General features: G+C 46.7%; 1 protein-coding gene across 1 annotated transcript; it reads right to left on the bottom strand.

The window, feature by feature from the left end:
* Positions 1-4,684: 4,684 nt before the first annotated feature.
* Positions 4,685-24,200, bottom strand: LOC127908486 (putative uncharacterized protein DDB_G0294196). The gene is made up of 4 exons (XM_052467051.1): positions 23,928-24,200; positions 8,033-8,187; positions 6,404-6,574; positions 4,685-4,822 (listed from the first exon to the last, which is right to left on the bottom strand). Exons 1-4 carry the CDS (start codon positions 23,971-23,973, stop codon positions 4,685-4,687), a joined length of 510 nt encoding a protein of 169 aa, XP_052323011.1. The 5' UTR covers positions 23,974-24,200.
* Between the last annotated feature and the right edge of the window lie 3,694 nt (positions 24,201-27,894).

Raw genomic sequence — 27,894 nt, 5'->3', positions numbered from 1 at the left:
CCACAGCAACATGGTAGCAGCGCAAAACATTGTACAAACATTGGTCACAGACAACAGCACAAAGGGCAAGAAGGTAGAGACAACAATACATAACACAAAGCAGCCACAACTGTCAGTCAAAGTGTCCATGATTGAGTCTTTGAATGAAGAGATTGAGATAAAACTGTCCATTTTGAGTGTTTTTTTGCAGCTCGTTCCAGTCGCTAGCTGCAGCAAAAATTTAAAGAGGAGCGACCCAGGGATGTATGCTTTGGGGACCTTTAACAGAATGTGACTGTCAGAACGGGTAGAGGATGAGGGCTGCAATAGGTATCTCAGATAGGGGTGAGTGAGGCCAAAGAGGGTTTTATAAATAAGCATCAACCAGTGGGTCTTGCGACGGGTATACAGAGATGACCAGTTTACAGAGGAGTATAGAGTGCAGTGATGTGTCCTATAAGGAGCCTTGGTGGCAAATCTGATGGCCAAATGGTAAAGAACATCTAGCCGCTCGAGAGCACCCTTACCTGCCGATCTATATATTATGTCTCCGTAATCTAGCATGGGTAGGATGGTCATCTGAATCAGAGATAGTTTGGCGGCTGAGGTGAAAGAGGATTTCATTACAGAGGAAACCAAGTGTATATTTAACTTTAGCCTACAGCTTTGATATGTGCTGAGAGAAGGACAGTGTACTGTCTAGCCATACTCCCAAGTACTTGTATGAGGTGACTACCTCAAGCTCTAAACCCTCAGAGGTAGTAATCACACCTGTGGGGAGAGGGTCATTCTTCTTACCAAACCACATGACCTTTGTTTTGGAGGTGTTCAGAAGAAGGTTAAGGGTAGAGAAAGCTTATTGGACACTAAGAAAGCCTTGTTGTAGAGCATTTAACCTAAAACGAGGGAGGGGCCATGCATTTGGATAATATTCAGACCCCTTGACTTTTTACACATTTTGTTACATATAATTTCCTAACTGGTGTAGACTTTACTGTGAAATGCTTTACTTACAAGCACTTAAACAACAGTGCGGTTCAAGAAGAAGAAATATTTACCAAGTAGACTAAAATAAAAGTTATAATAAAAAGTAACACAATAAGACTAACAATAACGATGCTATATACAGGGTATTACGGTACAGAGTCAGTGTGGAGGCTATATACAGGGTGTTACGGTACAGAGTCAGTGTGGAGGCTATATACAGGGTGTTACGGTACAGAGTCAGTGTGGAGGCTATATACAGGGTATTACGGTACAGAGTCAGTGTGGAGGCTATATACAGGGTATTACGGTACAGAGTCAATGTGGAGGCTATATACAGGGGTACCAGTACAGAGTCAGTGTGGAGGCTATATACAGGGTATTACGGTACAGAGTCAATGTGGAGGCTATATACAGGGGTACCAGTACAGAGTCAATGTGGAGGCTATATACAGGGGTACTGGTACAGAGTCAATGTGGAGGCTATATACAGGGGTACTGGTACAGAGTTAATGTGGAGGCTATATACAGGGGGTACTGGTACAGAGTCAATGTGGAGGCTATATACAGGGGGTACCGGTACAGAGTCAATGTGGATACTATATACAGGGGTACCGGTACAGAGTCAATGTGTAGGCTATATACAGGGGTACCGGTACAGAGTCAATGTGGAGGCTATATGCAGGGGTACTGGTACAGAGGCAATGTGGAGGCTATATACAGGGGTTCAGAGTCAATGTGGAGACTATATACAGGGGTACCGGTACAGAGTCAATGTGGAGGCTATATACAGGGGGTACCGGTACAGAGTCAATGTGGGAGGCTATATGCAGGGGTACTGGTACAGAGGCAATGTGGAGGCTATATACAGGGGGTTCAGAGTCAATGTGGAGACTATATACAGGGGTACCGGTACAGAGTCAATGTGGAGACTATATACAGGGGTACTGGTACAGAGGCAATGTGGGAGGCTATATACAGGGGTTCAGAGTCAATGCCAACCCAACACTGTTTTCCCCCTCGGACATCAAGCGTAACATGTGCTACACACTGTTGTTTTACCAGGCTGCACAACTCTCCTCAGCTCGGCCACAAAGAACAGCAACAACAGTGGTGGGGTGGCCAGTGGTACTGTTTCTTTAAAAACCCTTCGGGGTTTTTGGAATCATTGATGTCTGTAGTTATTCAGTGTTCCCATTCCTCTGTCAAAGATAGTCAACACATTTTTATTTTACATTTATTTATTTAACAAGACAAGTCAGTTAATATGAACAAATTCTTTTTTTCAATGACGGCCTTGGAACAGTGGGTTAACTGCCTCGTTCGAGGGCAGAACGACAGATTTTTACCTTGTCAGCTCTGGGATTCGACCTTTTCGGTTACTGGTCCCAATGCTCTAACCACTAGGCTACCTGCCGCCCCTCCACTCTAACCACTAGGTTACCTTCCGCCCCTCCACTCTAACCACTAGGCTACCTGCCGCCCCCTCCACTCTAACCACTAGGCTACCTGCCGCCCCTCCACTCTAACCACTAGGTTACCTTCCGCCCCTCCACGCTAACCACTAGGCTACCTGCCGCCCCTCCACTCTAACCACTAGGCTACCTGCCGCCCCTCCACTCTAACCACTAGGCTACCTGCCGCCCTCCACTCTAACCACAAGGCTACCTGCCGCCCCTCCACTCTAATCACTAGGCTACCCTGCCGCCCCTCCACTCTTACCACTAGGCTACCTGCCACCCCTCCACTCTAACCACTAGGTTACCTTCCGCCCCTCCACTCTAACCACTAGGCTACCTGCCGCCCCTCCACTCTAACCACTAGGCTACCTGCCGCCCCTCCACTCTAACCACTAGGTTACCTTCCGCCCCTCCACTCTAACCACCAGGTTACCTGCCGCCTCTCCATTCTAACCACTAGGTTACCTGCCGCCCCTCCACTCTAACCACTAGGTTACCTTCCGCCCCTCCACTCTAACCACTAGGCAACCTGCCACCCCTCCACTCTAACCACTAGTCTACCCTGCCACCCCTCCACTCTAACCACCAGGTTACCTGCCGCCTCTCCATTCTAACCACTAGGTTACCTGCCGCCCCTCCACTCTAACCACCAGGTTACCTGCCACCCCTCCACTCTAACCACTAGTCTACCCTGCCGCCCCTCCACTCTAACCACTAGGTTACCTGCCGCCCCTCCACTCTAACCACTAGGTTACCTGCCGCCCCTCCACTCTAACCACTAGGTTACCTGCCGCCCCTCCACTCTAACCACTAGGTTACCTGCCGCCCCTCCACTCTAACCACTAGGTTACCTGCCGCCCCTCCACTCTAACCACTAGGTTACCTGCCGCCCCTCCACTCTAACCACCAGGTTACCTGCCGCCCCTCCACTCTAACCACTAGGTTACCTGCCGCCCCTCCACTCTAACCACTAGGTTACCTGCCGCCCCTCCACTCTAACCACCACGTTACCTGCCGCCCCTCCACTCTAACCACTAGGCTACCTTCCACCCCTCCACTCTAACCACTAGGCTACCTTCCACCCCTCCACTCTAACCACTAGGCTACCTTCCGCCCCTCCACTCTAACCACTAGGTTACCTGCCGCCCCTCCACTCTAACCACCAGGTTACCTGCCGCCCCTCCACTCTAACCACTAGGCTACCCTGCCGCCCCTCCACTCTAACCACTAGGCTACCTGCCGCCCCTCCACTCTAACCACTAGGCTACCTGCCACCCCTCCACTCTAACCACTAGGCTACCTGCCGCCCCCTCCACTCTAACCACTAGGTTACCTGCCGCCCCTCCACTCTAACCACTAGGTTACCTGACGCCCTCCACTCTAACCACATGCATCCCCAATGGCAACCTATTCCCTGTAGTGGTCCAAGGTAGTGCACTAGGCAGGTGAATTTTGGGGATGCATGCAGGGACTTCTGAGTCATGCTAAACTGCTCATTTGAATGTGAATGGTATTTGAGTGAATTCTCCCCCACCGCTACAGATGTCCTTATTAGAGGAGAATGATTTTTTTCTTCTCCCTCACAGCGGCGACATCTATCTTATCCACTGTGGCTTAATGCGGTGTGTTGCTCACCGCACCACTGCATAGTTTCCCCCCCCCACGCCTCACAGTGACGCCAACGTTTAAAACAGCCACCGCTTTACACAACACCACCTGAAGATGTATCACAATCATCTCAAATCAATACCATGTGTAAGCAATGTCACTGTCACTATGAAAACAAATGTACATTTTTTTTTTGTAGGTAGTTGATACTCAACCGGGTATAGTCAAGGTTATGGTAAGGGTTAGGTTTACGGGGCTTGAGGTTAGGGTTAGGTTTACGGGGCTTGAGGTTAGGGTTAGGTTTACGGGGCTTGAGGTTAGGGTTAGGTTTACGGGGCTTGAGGTTAGGGTTAGGTTTACGGGGCTTGAGGTTAGGGTTAGGTTTACGGGGCTTGAGGTTAGGGGTTAGGTTTACGGGGCTTGAGGTTAGAGTTAGGTTTACGGGGCTTGAGGTTAGAGTTAGGTTTACGGGGCTTGAGGTTAGAGTTAGGTTTACGGGGCTTGAGGTTAGGTTAGGTTTACGGGGCTTGAGGTTAGGGTTAGGTTTACGGGGCTTGAGGTTAGGGTTAGGTTTACGGGGCTTGAGGTTAGGGTTAGGTTTACGGGGCTTGAGGTTAGAGTTAGGTTTACGGGGCTTGAGGTTAGAGTTAGGTTTACGGGGCTTGAGGGTTAGGTTTACGGGGCTTGAGGTAAGGGTTAGGTTTACGGGGCTTGAGGTAAGGACAAGGTTTACGGGGCTTGAGGTAAGGGTTAGGTTTACGGGGCTTGAGGTAAGGGTAAGGTTTACGGGGCTTGAGGTAAGGACAAGTTTGGTTACGGAACCATTGGAACCACTGAAAAACAATCTGTCTGTTTTTTTTGTTTAAATACCAGCACAACGTAATGTATTTTACAGTCTGCCAGAGCTAACGATGAATAAAATCATTATCACATGTCATCATCATCATCATAAACAAATCTCACATGATGGTGGATTAAGTACTGATATGATAAACAGGAAACGGTCCATGATAAACAGGAAACGGTCCATGATAAACAGTAAACAGTCCATGATAAACAGGAAACGGTCCATGATAAACAGTAAACAGTCCATGATAAACAGGAAACAGTCCATGATAAACAGTAAACAGTCCATGATAAACAGGAAACGGTCCATGATAAACAGGAAACGGTCCATGATAAACAGTAAACAGTCCATGATAAACAGTAAACAGTCCATGATAAACAGTAAACAGTCCATGATAAACAGTAAACAGTCCATGATAAACAGTAAACAGTCCATGATAAACAGTAAACAGTCCATGATAAACAGTAAACAGTCCATGATAGTGAGTAGCAATTACAGTGTAGAAAGTGGACCATCAATCTACACTACATGACCAAAAGTATGTGGACAACCGAACTTCGAACATGTCATTCTAAAATCATGGGCATTAATTTGGCGTTCCAATTCATCCCAAAGGTGTTTGATGGGGTTGAGGTCAGGGCTCTGTGCAGGCCAGTCAAGTTCTTCCACACCAATCTTGACAAACAATTTCTGTAAGGACCTTGTCATGCTGAAACAGGAAAGGGCCGTCCCCAAATTTGCCCCAAAGTTGGAAGCAGAGAATCGTCTAGAATGTCATTGTATGCTGTTGCGTTAAGATTTCCCTTCACTGGAACTTAGGGGCCCGAACCACGAAAAACATCCTCAGACCATTATTCCTCCTCCACCAAAATGTACAGTTGGCACTATGAATTTGGGCAGGTAGAGTTCTCCTGGCATTCGCCAAACCCAGATTTGTCCGTCGGACTACCAGAATGCACAATTCAAATGTAGGACATTGTGGCTGTTGGTTAAAATAACACAAGACCCTTAACATTGACAAGCCATGTCTGCCAGAGAATGTGTTTCCACTTCACAATAACAGCACTTACAGTTGACCGGGGCAGTTCTAGCAGGGCAGAAATTTGACTGACTTATTGGAAAGGTGGCATCCTAGGACGGTGCAACGTTGAAAGTCACAGAGCTCTTCAGTAAGGGCCATTCTACTGCCAATGTTTGTCTATGGAGATTGCATGGCTGTGTGCTCGATTTTATACACCTGTCAGCAACGGGTGTGGCTGAAATAGCTGAATCCACTAATTTTACGGGGCTTCCACATACTTTTGTATATATATTATATGTTATGATGCTGTCGCCGAGAGTGAAAACTGGTCTCACCCTGCATCAACCCATCATGACCTTGTTAGACCTACAGTATGTGAGGATGTGGGTTTACTTCCTCCAGGAATCACACTAAAACTGTATATACTAACCGCACTGTTAAAGTTGTTGTAGAATACGTCAAAAACTCAGACAGGCTGTGGGGAGAACGGACAGACACACCGACTGACTGACCTGTCTTTGAAGGGATGAGGGTGCAGGAGGTGCTGTGACTGTGGGTCAGAGGCTGGGTCTGGGCTTGGAGCTGACGGTGGTCCTTTCCCTGGGCCTGGTGCTGTAACCAGGGGTCGACCTGCTGGGTCTGGAGCTGGGCACGTGTCTGGTCCTGGAGATCCGGCTGCAGATGGAAGAGGGAAAATAGATCCAGCTAGTCGGCTTTACCTGCTCCAAAACTCGTCTATTTATTGTCCTGTAGCTTCTCATGGCTCTCTCTCATCTCACTCAAATTGCAATCCATATAGAATCATGATAGGTACAGTGCCAAAGTATTCAGACCCCTAGACCTATTCCACATTTTGTTACGTTACAGCCTTATTCTAAAATGTATTAAATTGTTTTTTTTTCCATCATCAATCTACACACAATACCCCATAATGACATCACAATAACCCATAATGACATCACAATACCCCCTAATGACATCACAATAACCCATAATGACATCACAATATCCCATAACAACAAAGCAAAAACAGGTTTTAGACATTTTTGCAAATTTAGCAAAAATATCACATTTACTTAAAAGTATTCATACTCTTATTTTGTTGAAGCACCTTTAGCAGCGATTACAGCATCAAGTTTTCATGGGTATGACGCTACAAGCTTGGCACACCTGTATTTGGAGAGTTTCTCCCATTCTTCTCTGCAGATCCTCTCAAGTTCTGTCAGGTTGGATGGGGAGCGTTGCTGCACAGCTATTTTTCAAGTCCGGGCTCTGGCTGGGCCACTTAAGGACATTCAGAGACTTGTCCTGAAGCCACACCTGCATTGTCTTGGCTGTGTGCTTAGGGTGGTTGTCCTGTTGGAAGGTGAATCTTCGCCCCAGTCTGAGGTCCTGAGCGCTCTGGAGCAGGTTTTCATCAAGGATCTCTCTCTGTACTTTACTCTGTTCATCTTTGCCTCGATCCTGACAAGTCTCCCAGTCCCTGCTGCTGAAAAACATCCCTTCAGCATGATGCTGCCACCACCATGCTTCATCGTAGGGACGTTGCCAGGTTTCCTCCAGACGTGACGTATAATCTTGGTTTCATCAGAACAGAGAATCTTGTTTCTCATGGCCTAAGAGTCTTTCGGTGCCTTTTGGCAAACTCCAAGCGGGCTGTGATGTGCCTGAAGAGTGGCTTCTGTCTGGCCACTCTACCATAAAGGCCTGTTTGGTGGAGTGCTGCAGAGATGGTTGTCCTTCTGGAAGGTTCTCCCATCTCCACAGAGGAGCTCTGTCAGACCATCGGATCTTGGTTAGCTCCCTGACCAAGTCCTTTCTCCCGCGATTGCACACAGTTTGTAGAAAAGGGCGAAGGGGTCTGAATACTTTCCGAAATGCACCGTACATAGAATCACAATATGTCATTGGATCTCAAACCTCTCCTTGGGGGACCCCCAGTCGTTACAGTTTGTTATCTATTCCAGAGCAAGCACACCTGATTCAAACATGTCCACTAATCAGGGCCTAGATTAGATGCATCCGGGAAACTACAAAATGGTGAAACTGAGGGTTCCAGAGAAGTGTTTTTTTTTTTGTTGACCTAGTGACTTAAGTAATGTAATAAAATACCCCGCCAACTCCCAACCCTACCGGTGTCTGGGGCTTGTCGTCGGGGGTGCAGGGCATGGACAGAACGTGGCTGAGGCTCTGTGGGTGTATCTGGTTCTGAGCCAGGCAGGGCAGACTGCGACGGGACGGCTTCAGCGGCTTCTCCTTCAAGATCTCACTGATGCTTGTGTGCATGCCTGGAGGAGGGAGATGGGGGTGGGGAGAGGAGGAGAGAGGGGGGTGTAGAGGAGGAGGAGAGAGGGGGGAGGAGGAGGAGAGAGAGGGGGTGGGGAGAGGAGGAGAGGGGGGAGATGTAGAGGAGGAGGAGAGAGGGGGGTTGGGGAGAGGAGGAGAGGAGGAGAGGGGGGGGAGATGTAGAGGAGGAGGAGAGAGAGGGGGATGTAGAGGAGGAGGAGAGAGAGGGGGAGATGTAGAGGAGGAGGAGAGAGAGGGGAGATGTAGAGGAGGAGGAGAGAGGGGGTTGGGGAGAGGAGGAGAGGAGGAGAGGGGGAGATGTAGAGGAGGAGGAGAGAGGGGGGATGTAGAGGAGGAGGAGAGAGAGGGGAGATGTAGAGGAGGAGGAGAGAGAGGGGGAGATGTAGAGGAGGAGGAGAGAGGGGGGTTGGGGAGAGGAGGAGAGGAGGAGAGGGGGGAGATGTAGAGGAGGAGGAGAGAGAGGGGGAGATGTAGAGGAGGAGGAGAGAGGGGGTTGGGGAGAGGAGGAGAGGAGGAGAGGGGGGGAGATGTAGAGGAGGAGGAGAGAGAGGGGGATGTAGAGGAGGAGGAGAGAGAGGGGGGAGATGTAGAGGAGGAGGAGAGAGAGGGGGAGATGTAGAGGAGGAGGAGAGAGGGGGGATGTAGAGGAGGGGTGGGGAGAGGAGGAGAGGGCAAGATGTAGAGGAGGAGGAGAGAGAGGGGGAGATGTAGAGGAGGACAGAGAGGGGTGGGGAGAGGAGGAGAGGGGGAGATGTAGAGGAGGAGGAGAGAGAGGGGGAGATGTAGAGGAGGAGAGAGAGGGGGAGATGTAGAGGAGGAGGAGAGAGAGGGGGGAGATGTAGAGGAGGAGGAGAGAGAGGGGGAGATGTAGAGGAGGAGGAGAGAGAGGGGGAGATGTAGAGGAGGAGAGAGAGGGGGAGATGTAGAGCAGGAGAGAGAGGGGGAGATGTAGAGGAGGAGAGAGGGGGAGATGTAGAGGAAGAGAGAGAGGGGGAGATGTAGAGGAGGAGGAGAGAGAGGGGGGTGGGGAGAGGAGGAGAGGGGAGATGTAGAGGAGGAGAGAGGGGGAGATGTAGAGGAGGAGGAGAGAGAGGGGGAGATGTAGAGGAGGAGAGAGAGGGGGGTGGGGAGAGGAGGAGAGGGGGAGATGTAGAGGAGGGGGAGATGTAGAGGAGGAGGAGAGAGAGGGGAGATGTAGAGGATAGAGGAGGAGGAGAGAGGGGGGGTGGGGAGAGGAGAAGAGGGGGAGATGTAGAGGAGGAGGAGAGAGAGGGGGAGATGTAGAGGAGGAGGAGGAGAGAGGGGAGATGTAGAGGAGGAGGAGAGAGAGGGGGAGATGTAGAGGAGGAGAGAGAGGGGGAGATGTAGAGGAGGAGGAGAGAGGGGGGAGATGTAGAGGAGGAGAGAGAGGGGGAGATGTAGAGGAGGAGAGAGGGAGGAGATGTAGAGGAGGAGAGAGAGGGGGAGATGTAGAGGAGGAGGAGAGAGAGGGGAGATGTAGAGGAGGAGAGAGAGGGGGAGATGTAGAGGAGGAGAGAGAGGGGGAGATGTAGAGGAGGAGGAGAGAGAGGGGGAGATGTAGAGGAGGAGAGAGAGGGGGAGATGTAGAGGATAGAGGAGGAGGAGAGAGAGGGGGGTGGGGAGAGGAGAAGAGGGGGGAGATGTAGAGGAGGAGGAGAGAGAGGTGGGATGCAGATGGGAAAAGAGATTAACTTAATTGTCCAATGTGAATCGTAAATGTGTTTTTTCTAATTAATTACCCTTATTACCCTAACCCCACACAACACTCAAAGGCTGGGATCAGCACATGGTCATAGACTGGGATCAGCACGGGGGGGTTAAGTGCCTTGCTCAAGGGCAAAACAGCAACTAGCATCCCTGATCCAATAAGACTGTATCTAGCCTCAACATGACCCCTCAGCCAGTAGAAATAGCAGCTGGTTTAATGGACCTATAGGAACATGACTCCCCAATGAGTTTGAAATTGTCCTGTCACTGAATGGAGTTTTTCTATTGTGTGAAATTAGCGCCCATGGAAAATTCTACATGGCTCTGAAGGGGAAACTGGTGTGTATTTGTGAAGAAACCAGCATCAGTAAACTATTCGATCCCAGTTTTAAACTATTCCAGTCTCCAGGGGAACAGAGGACGATATGAAGTCAAGGGAAGAGGGTTAAAAACGTCTTAAGGATCGATGTCCCTCTAGCGGGTCAACTTGGGGACGACATGATTGGTCAGGGAGGGTTGGACACGTGACATCACTGCCAGGCTAAAATATATATATATATATTTGTTTGAATCTTAGAATCTTTCATGTCTTAGAAGATGTCTGTGGACTCTTAGTCCCAGCTCTCCAAGGCAGAGGCCCTCTAGGAAACAGAGCTCCTCACTGCACCAAACACGCCCCCGCATCGGACCACAGAGCAAACTGTATTTATTAGGGATCCCCATTAGAGCATGGCGCTAGCAATGTCAGGACAGTGGGTTTGATTCCCAGGACAACACGTACGTAAAATGTATGCACACATGACTGTAAGTTGATGGTTTATGATTGACTTTCATGTCTTTAAAGTAATGATGGACTGTCGTTTCTCTTTGCTTATTTGAGCTGTTCTTGTCATAATATGGACTTGGTCTTTTATCAAATAGGGCTATCTTCTGTATACCACCCCTACCTTGTCACAACACAACTGATTGTCTCAAATGCATTAAGAAGGAAAGAAATTCCACAAATTAACTTTTAACAAGGCACACTTGTTAATTGAAATGCATTCCAGGTGACTACCTCATGAAGCTGGTTGAGAGAATACCAAGAGTTTGCAAAGCTGTTATCGAGGCAAAGGGTGGCTATTTGAAGAATTTTAAAATATAAAATATATCTTGATTTGTTAATAAGCATAGTTCTGATGTCTTCACTATTATTCTGCAATGTAGAACATAGTAAAAATAAAGAGCAACCCTGGAATGAGTAGGTGTGTCCAAACTTTTGACTGGTACTGTGTGTGTGTAACACAAACACACACAGCCCTCAGAAAGTATTCAGACTCCTTGACTTTATCCACATTTTGTTACGTTACAGCCTTATTCTAAAATTGTTTCAATAGTCCACCCCCCTCATCAAATCTACCTAAAATATCCCATAATGACAAAGCAAAACAGGTTTTTAAAAATGTTTGCTAATAAAAAATGAAAAATAAGAACTGAAATATGACATTTAAATAAGTATTCAGACCCTTTACTCAGTATTTTGTTGAAGCACCTTTGAGATTACAGCCTCGGGTCTTCTTTGGTATGACGCTACAAGCTTGGGACACCTGTATTTGGGGAGTTTCTCCCATTCTTCTCTGCAGATCCTCTCAAGCTCTGTCAGGTTGGATGGGGAGCGTCGCTGCACAGCTATTTTAGGTCTCTCCAGAGATGTTTGATCGGGTTCAAGTCCGGGCTCTGGCTGGGCCACTCAAGGGCATTCGGAGACTTGCCTTGATGCCACTACTGCGATGTCTTGGCTGTGTGCTTAGGGTGAACCTTCACCCCAGGTTGAGGTCCTGAGCACTCTGGAGCTGGTTTTCATCAAGGACCTCTCTGTACTTTGCTCCGTTCATCTTTGCCTCTATCCTGACAAGTCTCCCAGTCCCTGCTGCTGAAAAACATCCCTTCAGCATGATGCTGCCACCACCATGCTTCATCGTAGGGACGTTGCCAGGTTTCCTCCAGACGTGACGTATAATCTTGGTTTCATCAGAAGAGAGAATCTTGTTTCTCATGGCCTAAGAGTCTTTAGGTGCCTTTTGGCAAACTCCAAGCGGGCTGTGATGTGCCTTGTACTGAGGAGTGGCTTCTGTCTGGCCACTCTACCATAAAGGTCTGATTTGTGGAGTGCTGCAGAGATGGTTGTCCTTCTGGAAGGTTCTCCCATCTCCACAGAGGAACTCTAGAGATCTGTCAGAGTGACCCTCGGGTTCTTCGTCACCTCCCTGACCAAAGCCTTTAAAAAAAAAGAACTTTATTTAACTAACTAACTAATTGTTTTATTTTACTAGGCACGTCAGTTAAGAACAAATTCTTATTTTCAATGACGGCCTAGGAACAGTGGGTTAACTGCCTGTTCAGAGGCAGAACGACAGATTTGTACCTTGTCAGCTCGGGGTTTGAACTTGCAACCTTCGGGTTACAAGTCCAGCCGGCCAGCTCTACGTAAAGTCTTGGCGGTTCCAAACATTTACTGAGGAGTGGCTTCCATCTGGCTACTCTACCATAAAGGCCTGGTTGGTGGAATGCTGCAGAGATGGGACTCTAGAGCAGTGTCAGAGTGACCACCGGGTTCTTGGTCACCTCCCTGACCAAGGCCCTTCTCCCCTGATTACTCAGTTTGGCCTGGGATTTGAACTTGCAAACTTTCGGTTACGAGTCCAGCCTGCCAGCTCTAGGAAGAGTCTTGGTGGTTCCAAACTTATTCCATTTAAGAATGATGGAGGCCATTGTGTTCTTGGGAACCTTCAATGCTTCAGGAGTTTCTTGGTGACCTTCCCCAGATCTGTGCCTCAACACAATCGTGTCTCGGAGCTCTACGGACAATTCCTTCGACCTCATGGCTTGGTTTTTGCTCTGACATGCACTGTCAACTTTTTACTTCACTACATTCCTAAAGAAAATTATTTACTTTTTTACTCCATGCATCCCTACTACCTCTAATCTGGCAGCTCACTAAACACAAATGAATTATGTCTGAGTGTGTTGGAGTGTGCCCTGGCTCTCTGTAAATTATGTCTGAGTGTTGGAGTGTGCCCCAGGCTCTCTGTAAATGATGTCTGAGTGTTGGAGTGTGCACCAGGCTCTCTGTAAATGATGTCTGAGTGTTGGAGTGTGCACCAGGCTCTCTGTAAATGATGTCTGAGTGTTGGAGTGTGCCCCAGGCTCTCTGTAAATGATGTCTGAGTGTTGGAGTGTGCCCCAGGCTCTCTGTAAATTATGTCTGAGTGTTGGAGTGTGCACCAGGCTCTCTGTAAATTATGTCTGAGTGTTGGAGTGTGCACCAGGCTCTCTGTAAATGATGTCTGAGTGTTGGAGTGTGCCCCAGGCTCTCTGTAAATTATGTCTGAGTGTTGGAGTGTGCCCCAGGCTCTCTGTAAATTATGTCTGAGTGTTGGAGTGTGCACCAGGCTCTCTGTAAATTATGTCTGAGTGTTGGAGTGTGCACCAGGCTCTCTGTAAATGATGTCTGAGTGTTGGAGTGTGCACCAGGCTCTCTGTAAATGATGTCTGAGTGTTGGAGTGTGCCCCAGGCTATCTGTAAATGATGTCTGAGTGTTGGAGTGTGCCCCAGGCTATCTGTAAATGATGTCTGAGTGTTGGAGTGTGCACCAGGCTCTCTGTAAATGATGTCTGAGTGTTGGAGTGTGCACCAGGCTCTCTGTAAATTATGTCTGAGTGTTGGAGTGTGCACCAGGCTCTCTGTAAATGATGTCTGAGTGTTGGAGTGTGCACCAGGCTCTCTGTAAATTATGTCTGAGTGTTGGAGTGTGCACCAGGCTCTCTGTAAATGATGTCTGAGTGTTGGAGTGTGCCCCAGGCTATCTGTAAATTATGTCTGAGTGTTGGAGTGTGCACCAGGCTCTCTGTAAATTATGTCTGAGTGTTGGAGTGTGCACCAGGCTCTCTGTAAATGATGTCTGAGTGTTGGAGTGTGCACCAGGCTCTCTGTAAATTATGTCTGAGTGTTGGAGTGTGCACCAGGCTCTCTGTAAATTATGTCTGAGTGTTGGAGTGTGCACCAGGCTCTCTGTAAATTATGTCTGAGTGTTGGAGTGTGCACCAGGCTCTCTGTAAATTTAAAAAACAAGAAAATGGTGCCATCTGGTTTGCTTAATATCAGGAAATTATTTATACTTTTACTTTTGGTACTTAAGTATATTTCAAACCAAATACTTTAGACTTTTACTCAAGTAGTATTTTACTGGGCGACTCACTTACTTTACTTTCATTCAAGTATGACAATTGGGTACTTTTTCCACCACTGGGTACAAGAGTTTGTTACTTTCGGTCTCGCAGATCAAGTCTGTCGATCAGTGTAGCCAATATTCCCCTTTATAACGCGAGCGCAACGTGCCTACTAGCCTGGGAGTCTGGGCTGCATCATGCCTGCTCTACTAACTCACTGCTAGCCTGTACTGGGAGTCTGGGCTGCATCATGTCAGCTCTACTAACTAACTGCTAGCCTGTACTGGGAGTCTGGGCTGCATCATGCCTGCTCTACTAACTAACTGCTAGCCTGTACTGGGAGTCTGGGCTGCATCATGTTAGCTCTACTAACTAACTGCTAGCCTGTACTGGGAGTCTGGGCTGCATCATGCTAGCTCTACTAACTGACTGCTTGCCTAGCCTGGGAGTCTGGGCTGCATCATGTTAGCTCTACCGTCTAGTCATACTCCCAAGTACTTTTATGAGGTGACTACCTCATGCTCTAAACCTACTCTGCAAAAAATATATACATTTTCGTGTGCAGATGAAACCAAGATTATATGTCACGTTTTAGCATGGTATAATTGATTAATTTATGCATACACTTTGCTGTCTCTGAAAAATGTTGGCTAAAGATTTTAAAATGTAATGATATTGAACTCAAAAGCATGCATCTACTAGTAGACGCACCCACACATGCACACACAGCCTAACCCCCAAAACTGCAGTGCTGCCTACAATGTATTGCTCAGAGCCCAGACGGAGGTGATGCCCCAGAGCTTCTCCCCGCAGAAGCAGAAGCGGTTTCTCTCTCTCTGCTTGGCAACATATCAAATAACACAGGCTACGTCCAAAAATGGCACCGTATTCCCTGATTAGTGCTTAGGGTGCCATTTAGGACTCTCAGCCATCTGTTAGGTTCACAGAGGGGTGTTCGGGCGTCATTAGTGACATAGGCTAAATGTCTAGCTACTAAAACTAAATCTTAACTTCAATTGATAATTGCATTTAATTGAATTAGAGCTTTTAAAAAAACACTCAAAGCCTCTAAGCCACAACAAGACATTTCACACATCTGTTGTAAATCTGAAAGGAGAAAGAAAGGCGGAGGGGTTTGTTTTAGCGCCGTCTCATCACACAAGAATTCGGGCTTCGTTACGGATAAACCAGGTTTAGTATCACGATACCATCATGGTACTCGATAACAAAACGACATTACTGTGTATTAGCCAGTCACAGAATGGCACTTGATCCAGACAGAGCTGATGAGTTCAATATCACTACATTTGAAATGAATTGATATTGATACTCACACGCACCAACGGACATTGTAACAATAATGGACAGCCCAATGGAAACCAAAGGGCACACTGATACAGGTACTAATCAGTGGGAAATAGGGGACAGGTGTGTGTAATGAAGGTTCCCGGAGGGATCCGTGACAACCATTATGACAAAGCGAAAAGGTTTTTAGAAATGTTAGCAAATTTATTTAAAAAAAAAAAATTAAAAACAGAAATATTGTATTTACATACGTTTTATTACAAATTCAAAACAAAAATACCTTCTTAAAATAAGTATTCAAACCCTTTGCTATGAGACTCTAAATTGAGCTCAGGTGCATCCTGTTTCCATTGATCATCCTTGAGATGTTTCTACAACATGATTGGAGTCCCTGTGGTAAATTCAATTGATTGGACATGATTTGGAAAGGCACACACCTGTCTATAGAAGGTCCCACAGTTGTCAGTGCATGTCAAAGACGAAACCAAGCCATGAGGTTGAAGAAATTGTCCGTAGAGCTCCGAGAATGGATTGTGTCGATGCACAGATCTGGGGTAGGGTACCAAAAAATGTCTGCAGCATTGAAGGTCCCCAAGAACACAGTGGCCTCCATCATCCTTAAATGGAAGAAGTTTAGAACCACCAAGACTCTTCCTAGAGCTGGCCGCCTGGACAAACTGCGCAATTGCGGGACAATGGCCTTGGTCAGGGAGGTGACCAAGACCGGATGGTCACTCTGTCAGAGCTCTAGAGTTCCTCTGTGGAGATGGGAGAACCTTCCAGAAGGACAACCATCTATCTATGCAGGACTCCACCAAACAGGCCTTTATGGTAGAGTGGCCAGACAGAAGCCACTCTTCAGGCACATCACAGCCCGCTTGTAGTTTGCCAAAAGGCACCTAAAGACTCTTTTAGGCCATGAGAAACAAGATTCTCTGTTCTGATGAAACCAAGATTATACGTCACGTCTGGAGGAAACCTGGCAACGTCCCTACGGCTGTAATCTCTGCCAAAGGTGCTTCAACAAAGTACTGAGTAAATGATCTGAATACTTATGTAAATGTGATATTTCAGTTCTTTTTTTTTATTAGCAAAAAAACCCCACATTTTTGCTTTGTTATTATGAGGATAAGGATGTAAACTAACAAAATGTGGGAAAAGTCAAGGGGTCTGAATAGTGTGTATCTGTCAAAAGTTCAGACACACCTACTCATTCAAGGGTTTTTCTTTATTTGTACAATAATAGTGAAGACATAAACTATGAAATAACACATATGGAATCATGTAGTAACCAGAAAAAGTGTTAAACAAATCAAAAATATATTTTAGATTTTACTTTCTTCAAAGTAGCCACCCTTTGCCTTGATGGCAGATTTGCACAATCTTGGCATGGAGGCTGTTATAGCAGCAAAGGGAGGACCAACTCCATATTAATGCCCTTCATTGTGGAATGAGATGTTCGACGAGCACATACTTTTGGCCATGTAGTGTAAATTTAAAAAAATATATATGGAGCGGGGATTGGAAATGATGCAGATAATTACGTTGATGGAACCTACTATCTGCAGTATAGAAGCTGTATAGAAGGGGTGGCAGCGTAGCCTAGTGGTTAGAGCGTTGGACTAGTAACCAGAAGGTTGTGAGTTCAAACCCCGAGCAGGCAGTTAACCCACTGTTCTATACAGTATCTTTGATATGTTCGATACATTGTAACCCCGATACTACTTCAGCGTGGTTAGAGCGTTGGACTAGTAACCGCAAGGTTGTGAGTTCAAACCCACTGAGCTGACAAGGTACAAATCTGTCGTTCTGCCCCTGAACAGGCAGTTAACCCACTGTTCCCAGGCCGTCATTGAAAATAAGAATATGTTCTTAACTGACTTGCCTGGTTAAATAAAGGTAAAATATATATTTTTTTAAAAAGCTGATCTACTCCCTGAGAATAAACCGGAGCTAATTATCACACAACACTGAGTCATTGTCACGCCCTGGTCGTAGTATTTTGTGTTTTTCTTCATGTATTTGGTCAGGCCAGGGTGTGACATGGGTTTTTGTATGTGGTGTATGGGATTGTAGCTTAGTGGGGTGTTCTAGGAGAGTCTATGGCTGTCTGAACTGATTCTCAATCAGAGTCAGGTGTTTATCGTTGTCTCTGATTAGGAACCATATTTAGGCAGCCATATTCTTTGGTTGTATTGTGGGTGATTGTCCTTAGTGTCTTGATGTCCTTATTCTGTGTTAGTTTGCACCAGTTTAGGCTGTTTCGGTTTTCTTTACGTTTATTGTTTTGTTGAGTTTGTGTTCTGATTCGTGTTACGTTGTTTTATTAAACATGGATCGCAATCTACACGCTGTAGTTTGGTCCGACTCTCCTTCACCACATGAAAACCGTGACAGTCATGTTTTTACTAGGTAAATGCCGGGTCGGTAACAGATTGTAAAGCCAAAAGAACACTAGGCACACTGTGTACATCGGTTCAGTGTAAAGACATACAGACCACACCAACTACACCCATCTGTTCATTGTAAAGACATACAGACCACACCAACTACACCCTTCTGTTCATTGTAAAGACATACAGACGGCAGACCACACCAACTACACCCATCTGTTCATTGTAAAGACATACAGACCACACCAACTACACCCTTCTGTTAATTGTAAAGACATACAGACTACACCCATCTGTTAATTGTAAAGACATACAGACCACACCAACTACACCCATCTGTTAATTGTAAAACATACAGACCACATCAACTACACCCTTCTGTTCATTGTAAAGACATACAGACCACACCAACTACACCCTTCTGTTAATTGTAAAACATACAGACCACACCAACTACACCCTTCTGTTCATTGTAAAGACATACAGACCACACCAACTACACCCTTCTGTTAATTGTAAAACATACAGACCACACCAACTACACCCTTCTGTTAATTGTAAAACATACAGACCACACCAACTACACCCTTCTGTTCATTGTAAAGACATACAGACCACACCAACTACACCCTTCTGTTAATTGTAAAACATACAGACCACACCAACTACACCCTTCTGTTCATTGTAAAACATACAGACCACACCAACTACACCCTTCTGTTCATTGTAAAGACATACAGACCACACCAACTACACCCTTCTGTTAATTGTAAAACATACAGACCACACCAACTACACCCATCTGTTAATTGTAAAGACATACAGACCACACCAACTACACCCATCTGTTCATTGTAAAGACATACAGACCACACCAACTACACCCATCTGTTCATTGTAAAGACATACAGACCACACCAACTACACCCATCTGTTCATTGTAAAGACATACAGACCACACCAACTACACCCATCTGTTCATTGTAAAGACATACAGACGGCAGACCACACCAACTACACCCTTCTGTATTTCTCTCCATCTGATGTCTCTCTCTCTCAGCCATCTGTCTAGTTGTAGTTACATAACAGCACAGGTGGCCCGCTGTGATACTGCCTGCTTTTCTGACTTACTTAAAAAAAAAAAAAAACATATCTGTGACCAACACATATTCATTTCAATCGACTGAATTCCTTAATTTAAGTGTAACTCAGTCAAATCTTTTGAAATTATTGCATGTTGCGTTTTATATTTTTGTTAAGTGTTTGTGCACATGGAAGTCAGCGATTTATGTTTACTGTAGGTTCATACAAAATGTGAGCGGGGCGGCAGGTAGCCTAGTGGTTAGAGTGGAGGGGTGAGGGGTAGCCTAGTGGTTAGAGTGGAGGGGCGGCAGGGTAGCCTAGTGGTTAGAGTGGAGGGGCGGCAGGGTAGACTAGTGGTTAGAGTGGAGGGGCGGCAGGGTAGCCTAGTGGTTAGAGTGGAGGGGAGGCAGGGTAGCCTAGTGGTTAGAGTAGAGGGGAGGCAGGGTAGCCTAGTGGTTAGAGTGGAGGGGAGGCAGGGTAGCCTAGTGGTTAGAGTGGAGGGGCGGCAGGGTAGCCTAGTGTTTAGAGTGGAGGGGCGGCAGGGTAGCCTAGTGGTTAGAGTGGAGGGGCGGCAGGGTAGCCTAGTGGTTAGAGTGGAGGGGCGGCAGGTAGCCTAGTGGTTAGAGTGGAGGGGTGGCAGGGTAGCCTAGTGGTTAGAGTGGAGGGGTGGCAGGTAGCCTAGTGGTTAGAGTGGAGGGGCGGCAGGGTAGCCTAGTGGTTAGAGTGGAGGGGCGGCAGGTAGCCTAGTGGTTAGAGTGGAGGGGGGGCAGGTAGCCTAGTGGTTAGAGTGGAGGGGCGGCAGGTAGCCTAGTGGTTAGAGTGGAGGGGTGGCAGGTAGCCTAGTGGTTAGAGTGGAGGGGCGGCAGGTAGCCTAGTGGTTAGAGTGGAGGGGCGGCAGGTAGCCTAGTGGTTAGAGTGGAGGGGCGGCAGGTAGCCTAGTGGTTAGAGTGGAGGGGCGGCAGGTAGCCTAGTGGTTAGAGTGGAGGGGCGGCAGGGTAGACTAGTGGTTAGAGTGGAGGGGCGGCAGGGTAGCCTAGTGGTTAGAGTGGAGGGGAGGCAGGGTAGCCTAGTGGTTAGAGTGGAGGGGAGGCAGGGTAGCCTAGTGGTTAGAGTGGAGGGGAGGCAGGGTAGCCTAGTGGTTAGAGTGGAGGGGCGGCAGGGTAGCCTAGTGGTTAGAGTGGAGGGGAGGCAGGGTAGCCTAGTGGTTAGAGTGGAGGGGCGGCAGGGTAGCCTAGTGTTTAGAGTGGAGGGGCGGCAGGTAGCCTAGTGGTTAGAGTGGAGGGGCGGCAGGGTAGCCTAGTGGTTAGAGTGGAGGGGTGGCAGGTAGCCTAGTGGTTAGAGTGGAGGGGCGGCAGGGTAGCCTAGTGGTTAGAGTGGAGGGGCGGCAGGTAGCCTAGTGGTTAGAGTATAGAGGGGGCAGGTAGCCTAGTGGTTAGAGTGGAGGGGCGGCAGGTAGCCTAGTGGTTAGAGTGGAGGGCGGCAGGTAGCCTAGTGGTTAGAGTGGAGGGGCGGCAGGTAGCCTAGTGGTTAGAGTGGAGGGGCGGCAGGTAGCCTAGTGGTTAGAGTGGAGGGGCGGCAGGTAGCCTAGTGGTTAGAGTGGAGGGGCGGCAGGTAGCCTAGTGGTTAGAGTGGAGGGGCGGCAGGTAGCCTAGTGGTTAGAGTGGAGGGGCGGCAGGTAGCCTAGTGGTTAGAGTGGAGGGGCGGCAGGTAGCCTAGTGGTTAGAGTGTAGAGGCGGCAGGGTGGCCTAGTGGTTAGAGTGTAGAGGCGGCAGGGTAGCCTAGTGGTTAGAGCGTTGGACTAGTAACCGGAAGGTTGCAAGTTCAAACCCCGAGCTGACAAGGTCTGTCGTTCTGCCCCTGAACAAGCAGTTAACCCACTGTTCCCAGGCCGTCATTGAAAATAAGAATTTGTTCTTAATTAACTGACTTGCCTAGTTAAATAAAGGTAAAAAATAAATAAATAAATAAAAAACACACAGCAATATATCTTCAGCACACCAATAGATCAATAGAGAGACTTATAGATCAATAGAGAGACTTATAAACCAATAGATCAATAGAGAGACTTATAGATCAATAGAGAGACTTATAGATCAACAGATCAATAGAGAGACTTATAAACCAACAGATCAATAGAGAGACTTATAGATCAATAGATCAATAGAGAGACTTATAGATCAACAGATCAATAGAGAGACTTATAGATCAATAGAGAGACTTATAGATCAACAGATCAATAGAGAGACTTATAGACCAATAGATCAATAGAGAGACTTATAGATCAATAGAGAGACTTATAGATCAATAGAGAGACTTATAGATCAATAGAGAGACTTATAAACCAATAGATCAATAGAGAGACTTATAAACCAATAGATCAATAGAGATAGTTATAGATCAATAGAGAGACTTATAGACCAATAGATCAATAGAGAGACTTATAGATCAATAGAGAGACTTATAGATCAATAGAGAGACTTATAGATCAATAGAGAGACTTATAAACCAATAGATCAATAGAGAGACTTATAAACCAATAGATCAATAGAGATAGTTATAGATCAATAGAGAGACTTATAGACCAATAGATCAATAGAGAGACTAATAGATCAATAGAGAGACAAACCAATAGATCAATAGAGAGACTCATAGATCAATAGAGAGACTTATAGATCAACAGATCAATAGAGAGACTTATAAACCAAAAGATCAATTGAGAGACTTATAGATCAATAGAGAGACTTATAGATCAACAGATCAATAGAGAGACTTATAGATCAACAGATCAATAGAGAGACTTATAGATCAATAGATCAATTGAGAGACTTATAGATCAATAGAGAGACTTATAGATCAACAGATCAATAGAGAGACTTATAGATCAACAGATCAATAGAGAGACTTATAGATCAATAGAGAGACTTATATATCAACAGATCAATAGAGACTTATAGATCAATAGAGAGACTTATAGATCAATAGAGAGACTTATAGATCAATAGAGTGACTTATCGATCAACAGATCAATAGAGAGACTTATAGATCAACAGATCAATAGAGAGACTTATAGATCAACAGATCAATAGAGAGACTTATAAACCAATAGATCAATAGAGAGACTTATAGATCAATAGAGAGACTTATAGATCAACAGATCAATAGAGAGACTTATAGATCAACAGATCAATAGAGAGACTTATAGATCAACAGATCAATAGAGAGACTTATAGACCAATAGATCAATAGAGAGACTTATAGATCAATAGAGAGACTTATAAACCAAAATATCAATTGAGAGACTTATAAACCAATAGATCAATAGAGAGACTTATAGATCAATAGATCAATAGAGAGACTTATAGATCAACAGATCAATAGAGAGATGTATAAACCAATAGATCAATAGAGAGACTTATAGATCAATAGAGAGACTTATAGATCAATAGATCAATAGAGAGACTTATAAACCAATAGATCAATAGAGAGACTTATAAACCAATAGATCAATAGAGAGACTTATAGATCAATAGATCAATAGAGAGACTTATAGATCAACAGATCAATAGAGAGACTTATAGATCAATAGAGAGACTTATAAACCAATAGATCAATAGAGAGACTTATAGATCAACAGATCAATAGAGAGACTTATAGATCAATAGAGAGACTTATAGATCAACAGATCAATAGAGAGATGTATAAACCAATAGATCAATAGAGTGACTTATCGATCAACAGATCAATAGAGAGATGTATAAACCAATAGATCAATAGAGAGACTTATATATCAATAGAGAGACTTATAGATCAATAGAGTGACTTATCGATCAACAGATCAATAGAGAGACTTATAGATCAATAGAGAGACTTATAAACCAATAGAGAGACTTATAGATCAACAGATCAATAGAGAGATGTATAAACCAATAGATCAATAGAGTGACTTATCGATCAACAGATCAATAGAGAGATGTATAAACCAATAGATCAATAGAGAGACTTATATATCAATAGAGAGACTTATAGATCAATAGAGTGACTTATCGATCAACAGATCAATAGAGAGACTTATAGATCAATAGAGAGACTTATAGATCAATAGAGTGACTTATCGATCAACAGATCAATAGAGAGACTTATAAACCAACAGATCAATAGAGAGACTTATAGATCAATAGAGAGACTTATAGATCAATAGAGACTTATAGATCAATAGAGAGACTTATAGATCAATAGAGACACTTATAGATCAATAGAGAGACTTATAGATGAGCACCACTCAAGGTATTGGCTCTGAATTATCACAGAGAGGATCTATACTTTAGTTATTTACCACACTCCTATCCAGAGAGATTTACAAGAATAATTAGGGCTAAGTGCCTTGCTCAAAGGGCACATCGACAGATCTTTTCCCCCACCTAGTCTGCTCGGGGATTCGAACCAGTGCCTTTTCGGTTATTGCCCAAAACGCTCGTAACCGATAGGCTACCTGTCTAGACCCAGGTAGTGTGCTCCAGTCCCAGGTAGTGCTCCACATAGGGAATAGACTGCCAATGATGATAGGCTATGAAAACAAGTGTGAAACTACCAATCAATGTGTCTGATTTATGGACGCACGCAGAATTTTAAAAAAAAGGGTATTATTTGGGCTTATTTAGCCTGGCTCATCAATATCATGTTGCATCAATAGAAATGTGATTGTCAAAAGTCAATTAATTTCAATGGTAAAATGAGAACAAATGGACAAATATCCTGACATGATTTCAGACTGTAGAGAACAGCCAGCACCGTCTCGGTGTCACCCGTTCCAAGGAAACCCTGTTATCATAGCGCGCGCGAGGAGGGAATGAAGCAGAGGTGCACGCTCGTGACAGCTCGTCATTCCAGAAAAAAACAGAATTCCCAAACTAGTAAACAAAGGTACAAAAAGTCCACATCGACCATCACATTAAAAAGTAACACGACGGAATCAAAACGAAACCGACACTCTCATAACTACTAACCGTTTTGCTGCTTGAAGGACTGTGTGGATCCCGAGTGATGCACCATAGTACCGTTTGGTTGGTGATAATTATTTCCACCGTAAGTTAAATGATACACTCCGTATCCCCGAAAAGCAAGGTTACCGAATACAACGGGAAACTATGGTGAGATTGCGTAGGTGTTCTGACCGCAGCTATCCATGTCCAGTAACCTACAGTCATCACAGCAAGGATGAATAAAGCCATGCGGAAACCACATCAACACCTGTACTGATCTCCTCTCCTCCCTCCACATGTGGCTCCCCCATCCATGGCTGTTGTCATGGTAACGGAAGGGAGGGGAGGTCCCGTGATGGCCCCATGGTCCCTCCTCTCCACCCCCTTTTTCCACACACAGCGAACCTGGTTCTGAATTTAGGCTACTGCTTCTTCTCTGTCAAGCGACCAAATATTTAAAAAATAATAATAATATCCATTATTCTTGATAAAATATCATCATGACAAATGGCAGCATTACCTGGGGGTGTCCTGGCTGGCAGCATTACCTGGGGGTGTCCTGACTGGCAGCATTACCTGGGGGTGTCCTGACTGGCAGCATTACCTGGGGGTGTCCTGGCTGGCAGCATTACCTGGGGTGTCCTGGCTGGCAGCATTACCTGGGGGTGTCCTGGCTGGCAGCATTACCTGGGGGTGTCCTGGCTGGCAGCATTACCTGGGGGTGTCCTGGCTGGCAGCATTACCTGGGGGTGTCGTGGCTGGCAGCATTACCTGAGGGTGTCATGGCTGGCAGCATTACCTGGGGGTGTGCTGACTGGCAGCATTACCTGGGGGTGTCCTGGCTGGCAGCATTACCTGGGGGTGTCCTGGCTGGTAGCATTACCTGGGGGTGTCGTGGCTGGCAGCATTACCTGGGGGTGTCCTGGCTGGCAGCATTACCTGGGGGTGTCCTGGCTGGCAGCATTACCTGGGGGTGTCCTGGCTGGCAGCATTACCTGGGGTGTCCTGGCTGGCAGCATTACCTGGGGGTGTCCTGGCTGGCAGCATTACCTGGGGGTGTCGTGGCTGGCAGCATTACCTGAGGGTGTCATGGCTGGCAGCATTACCTGGGGGTGTGCTGACTGGCAGCATTACCTGGGGGTGTCCTGGCTGGCAGCATTACCTGGGGGTGTCCTGGCTGGTAGCATTACCTGGGGTGTCGTGGCTGGCAGCATTACCTGGGGTGTCCTGGCTGGCAGCATTACCTGGGGGTGTCCTGGCTGGCAGCATTACCTGGGGGTGTCCTGGCTGGCAGCATTACCTGGGGGTGTCGTGGCTGGTAGCATTACCTGGGGGTGTCGTGGCTGGTAGCATTACCTGGGGGTGTCGTGGCTGGTAGCATTACCTGGGGGTGTCGTGGCTGGTAGCATTACCTGGGGGTGTCCTGATTGGCAGCATTACCTGGGGGTGTCGTGGCTGGCAGCATTACCTGGGGGTGTGCTGACTGGCAGCATTACCTGGGGGTGTGCTGACTGGCAGCATTACCTGGGGGTGTCCTGGCTGGCAGCATTACCTGGGGGTGTCCTGACTGGCAGCATTACCTGGGGGTGTCCTGACTGGCAGCATTACCTGGGGGTGTCCTGACTGGCAGCATTACCTGGGGGTGTCCTGACTGGCAGCATTACCTGGGGGTGTCCTGGCTGGTAGCATTACCTGGGGGTGTCCTGGCTGGTAGCATTACCTGGGGGTGTCCTGATTGGCAGCATTACCTGGGGGTGTCGTGGCTGGTAGCATTACCTGGGGGTGTCCTGACTGGCAGCATTACCTGGGGGTGTGCTGACTGGTAGCATTACCTGGGGGTGTCCTGGCTGGCAGCATTACCTGGGGGTGTCCTGATTGGCAGCATTACCTGGGGGTGTCCTGACTGGCAGTATTACCTGGGGGTGTCCTGGCTGGTAGCATTACCTGGGGGTGTCCTGACTGGCAGCATTACCTGGGGGTGTCCTGGCTGGTAGCATTACCTGGGGGTGTCCTGGCTGGTAGCATTACCTGGGGGTGTCCTGACTGGCAGCATTACCTGGGGGTGTCATGGCTGGCAGCATTACCTGGGTTGTCTTCCGTAGGGTTACTGCTCATGGGACTAGTGAGAGGATGACCTGCGATAGCGAGAGCCTATATGGCTTTGAGGCAGTTACCTGCTGTTATGAAGCCAATGAAAGTATTTAGACAGGAAGAGAGATAGATGCTCCCCATCTCATCCCATTGGGCTCTGCTACACCTGGAGTTTCCACAGGCAGGCTAAACCAGGTCAGGCAGGTCAGACAGGCTAAACCAGGTCAGGCAGGTCAGACAGGCTAAACCAGGTCAGGCAGGCTAAACCAGGTCAGGCAGGTCAGACAGGCTAAACCAGGTCAGGCAGGCTAAACCAGGTCAGGCAGGTCAGACAGGCTAAACCAGGTTAGACAGGTCAGGCAGGCTAAACCAGGTCAGGCAGGTCAGGCAGGCTAAACCAGGTCAGGCAGGTCAGACAGGCTAAACCAGGTTAGACAGGTCAGGCAGACTAAACCAGGTCAGGCAGGTCAGGCAGGCTAAACCAGGTCAGGCAGGTCAGACAGGCTAAACCAGGTTAGACAGGTCAGGCAGGCTAAACCAGGTCAGGCAGGTCAGGCAGGCTAAACCAGGTCAGGCAGGTCAGACAGGCTAAACCAGGTTAGACAGGTCAGGCAGACTAAACCAGGATAGACAGGTCAGGCAGACTAAACCAGGATAGACAGGTCAGGCAGGCTAAACCAGGTCAGGCAGGCTAAACCAGGTCAGGCAGGTCAGGCAGGCTAAACCAGGTCAGATAGGTCAGGCAGGCTAAACCAGGTTAGACAGGTCAGGCAGGCTAAACCAGGTTAGACAGGTCAGGCAGGCTAAACCAGGATAGACAGGTCAGGCAGGCTAAACCAGGATAGACAGGTCAGGCAGGCTAAACCAGGTTAGACAGGTCAGGCAGGCTAAACCAGGATAGTCAGGTCAGGCAGGCTAAACCAGGATAGTCAGGTCATGCAGGCTAAACCAGGATAGACAGGTCAGGCAGGTTAAACCAGGATAGACAGGTCAGGCAGACTAAACCAGGTCAGGCAGACTAAACCAGGTCAGGCAGACTAAACCAGGTTAGACAGGCTAAACCAGGTTAGACAGGCTAAACCAGGTTAGACTGGTCAGGCAGGTTAAACAGAGGCATTAGAGGCTGGTTACGAGGCTGTGAGAAGATTGCCATGCAATCAATACTGTCTCGGCTGGACTAAGGCTGCCTTCTCCTGGTGGTGCTGCCATACTCTTCCTGCCGAGGGGATCCTAGTGGGAGGAGAGAACACATAGAAATAGAATATATTCATTCCCATGGACTAGATTCTATGATTCTATTCATTGTCATGGACTAGATTCTATTCATTGTCATGGACTAGATTCTATGATTCTATTCATTGTCATGGACTAGATTCTATTCATTGTCATGGACTAGATTCTATTCATTGTCATGGACTTGATTCTATTCATTGTCATGGACTAGATTCTACGATTCTATTCATTCTCATGGACTAGATTATATTATTCTATTCATGCTCATGGACTAGATTCTACGATTCTATTCATTCTCATGGACTAGATTCTACTATTCTATTCATTCTCATGGACTAGATTCTACGATTCTATTCATTCTCATGGACTAGATTATATTATTCTATTCATGCTCATGGACTAGATTCTACGATTCTATTCATTCTCATGGACTAGATTCTACGATTCTATTCATTCTCATGGACTAGATTATATTATTCTATTCATTCTCATGGACTAGATTCTACGATTCTATTCATTCTCATGGACTAGATTCTACGATTCTATTCATTGTCATGGACTCGATTATATTATTCTATTCATTCTCATGGACTAGATTCTACGATTCTATTCATTCTCATGGACTAGATTATATTATTCCATTCATTCTCATGGATTAGATTCTACG

Source organism: Oncorhynchus keta, chromosome 17, assembly GCF_023373465.1.
Source record: "Oncorhynchus keta strain PuntledgeMale-10-30-2019 chromosome 17, Oket_V2, whole genome shotgun sequence".
NCBI classification, from domain to species: Eukaryota; Metazoa; Chordata; class Actinopteri; order Salmoniformes; family Salmonidae; genus Oncorhynchus; species Oncorhynchus keta.
The sequence above is the reverse complement of the archived record's forward strand: the minus strand, read 5'-3'. Positions and strand labels throughout refer to the sequence as shown.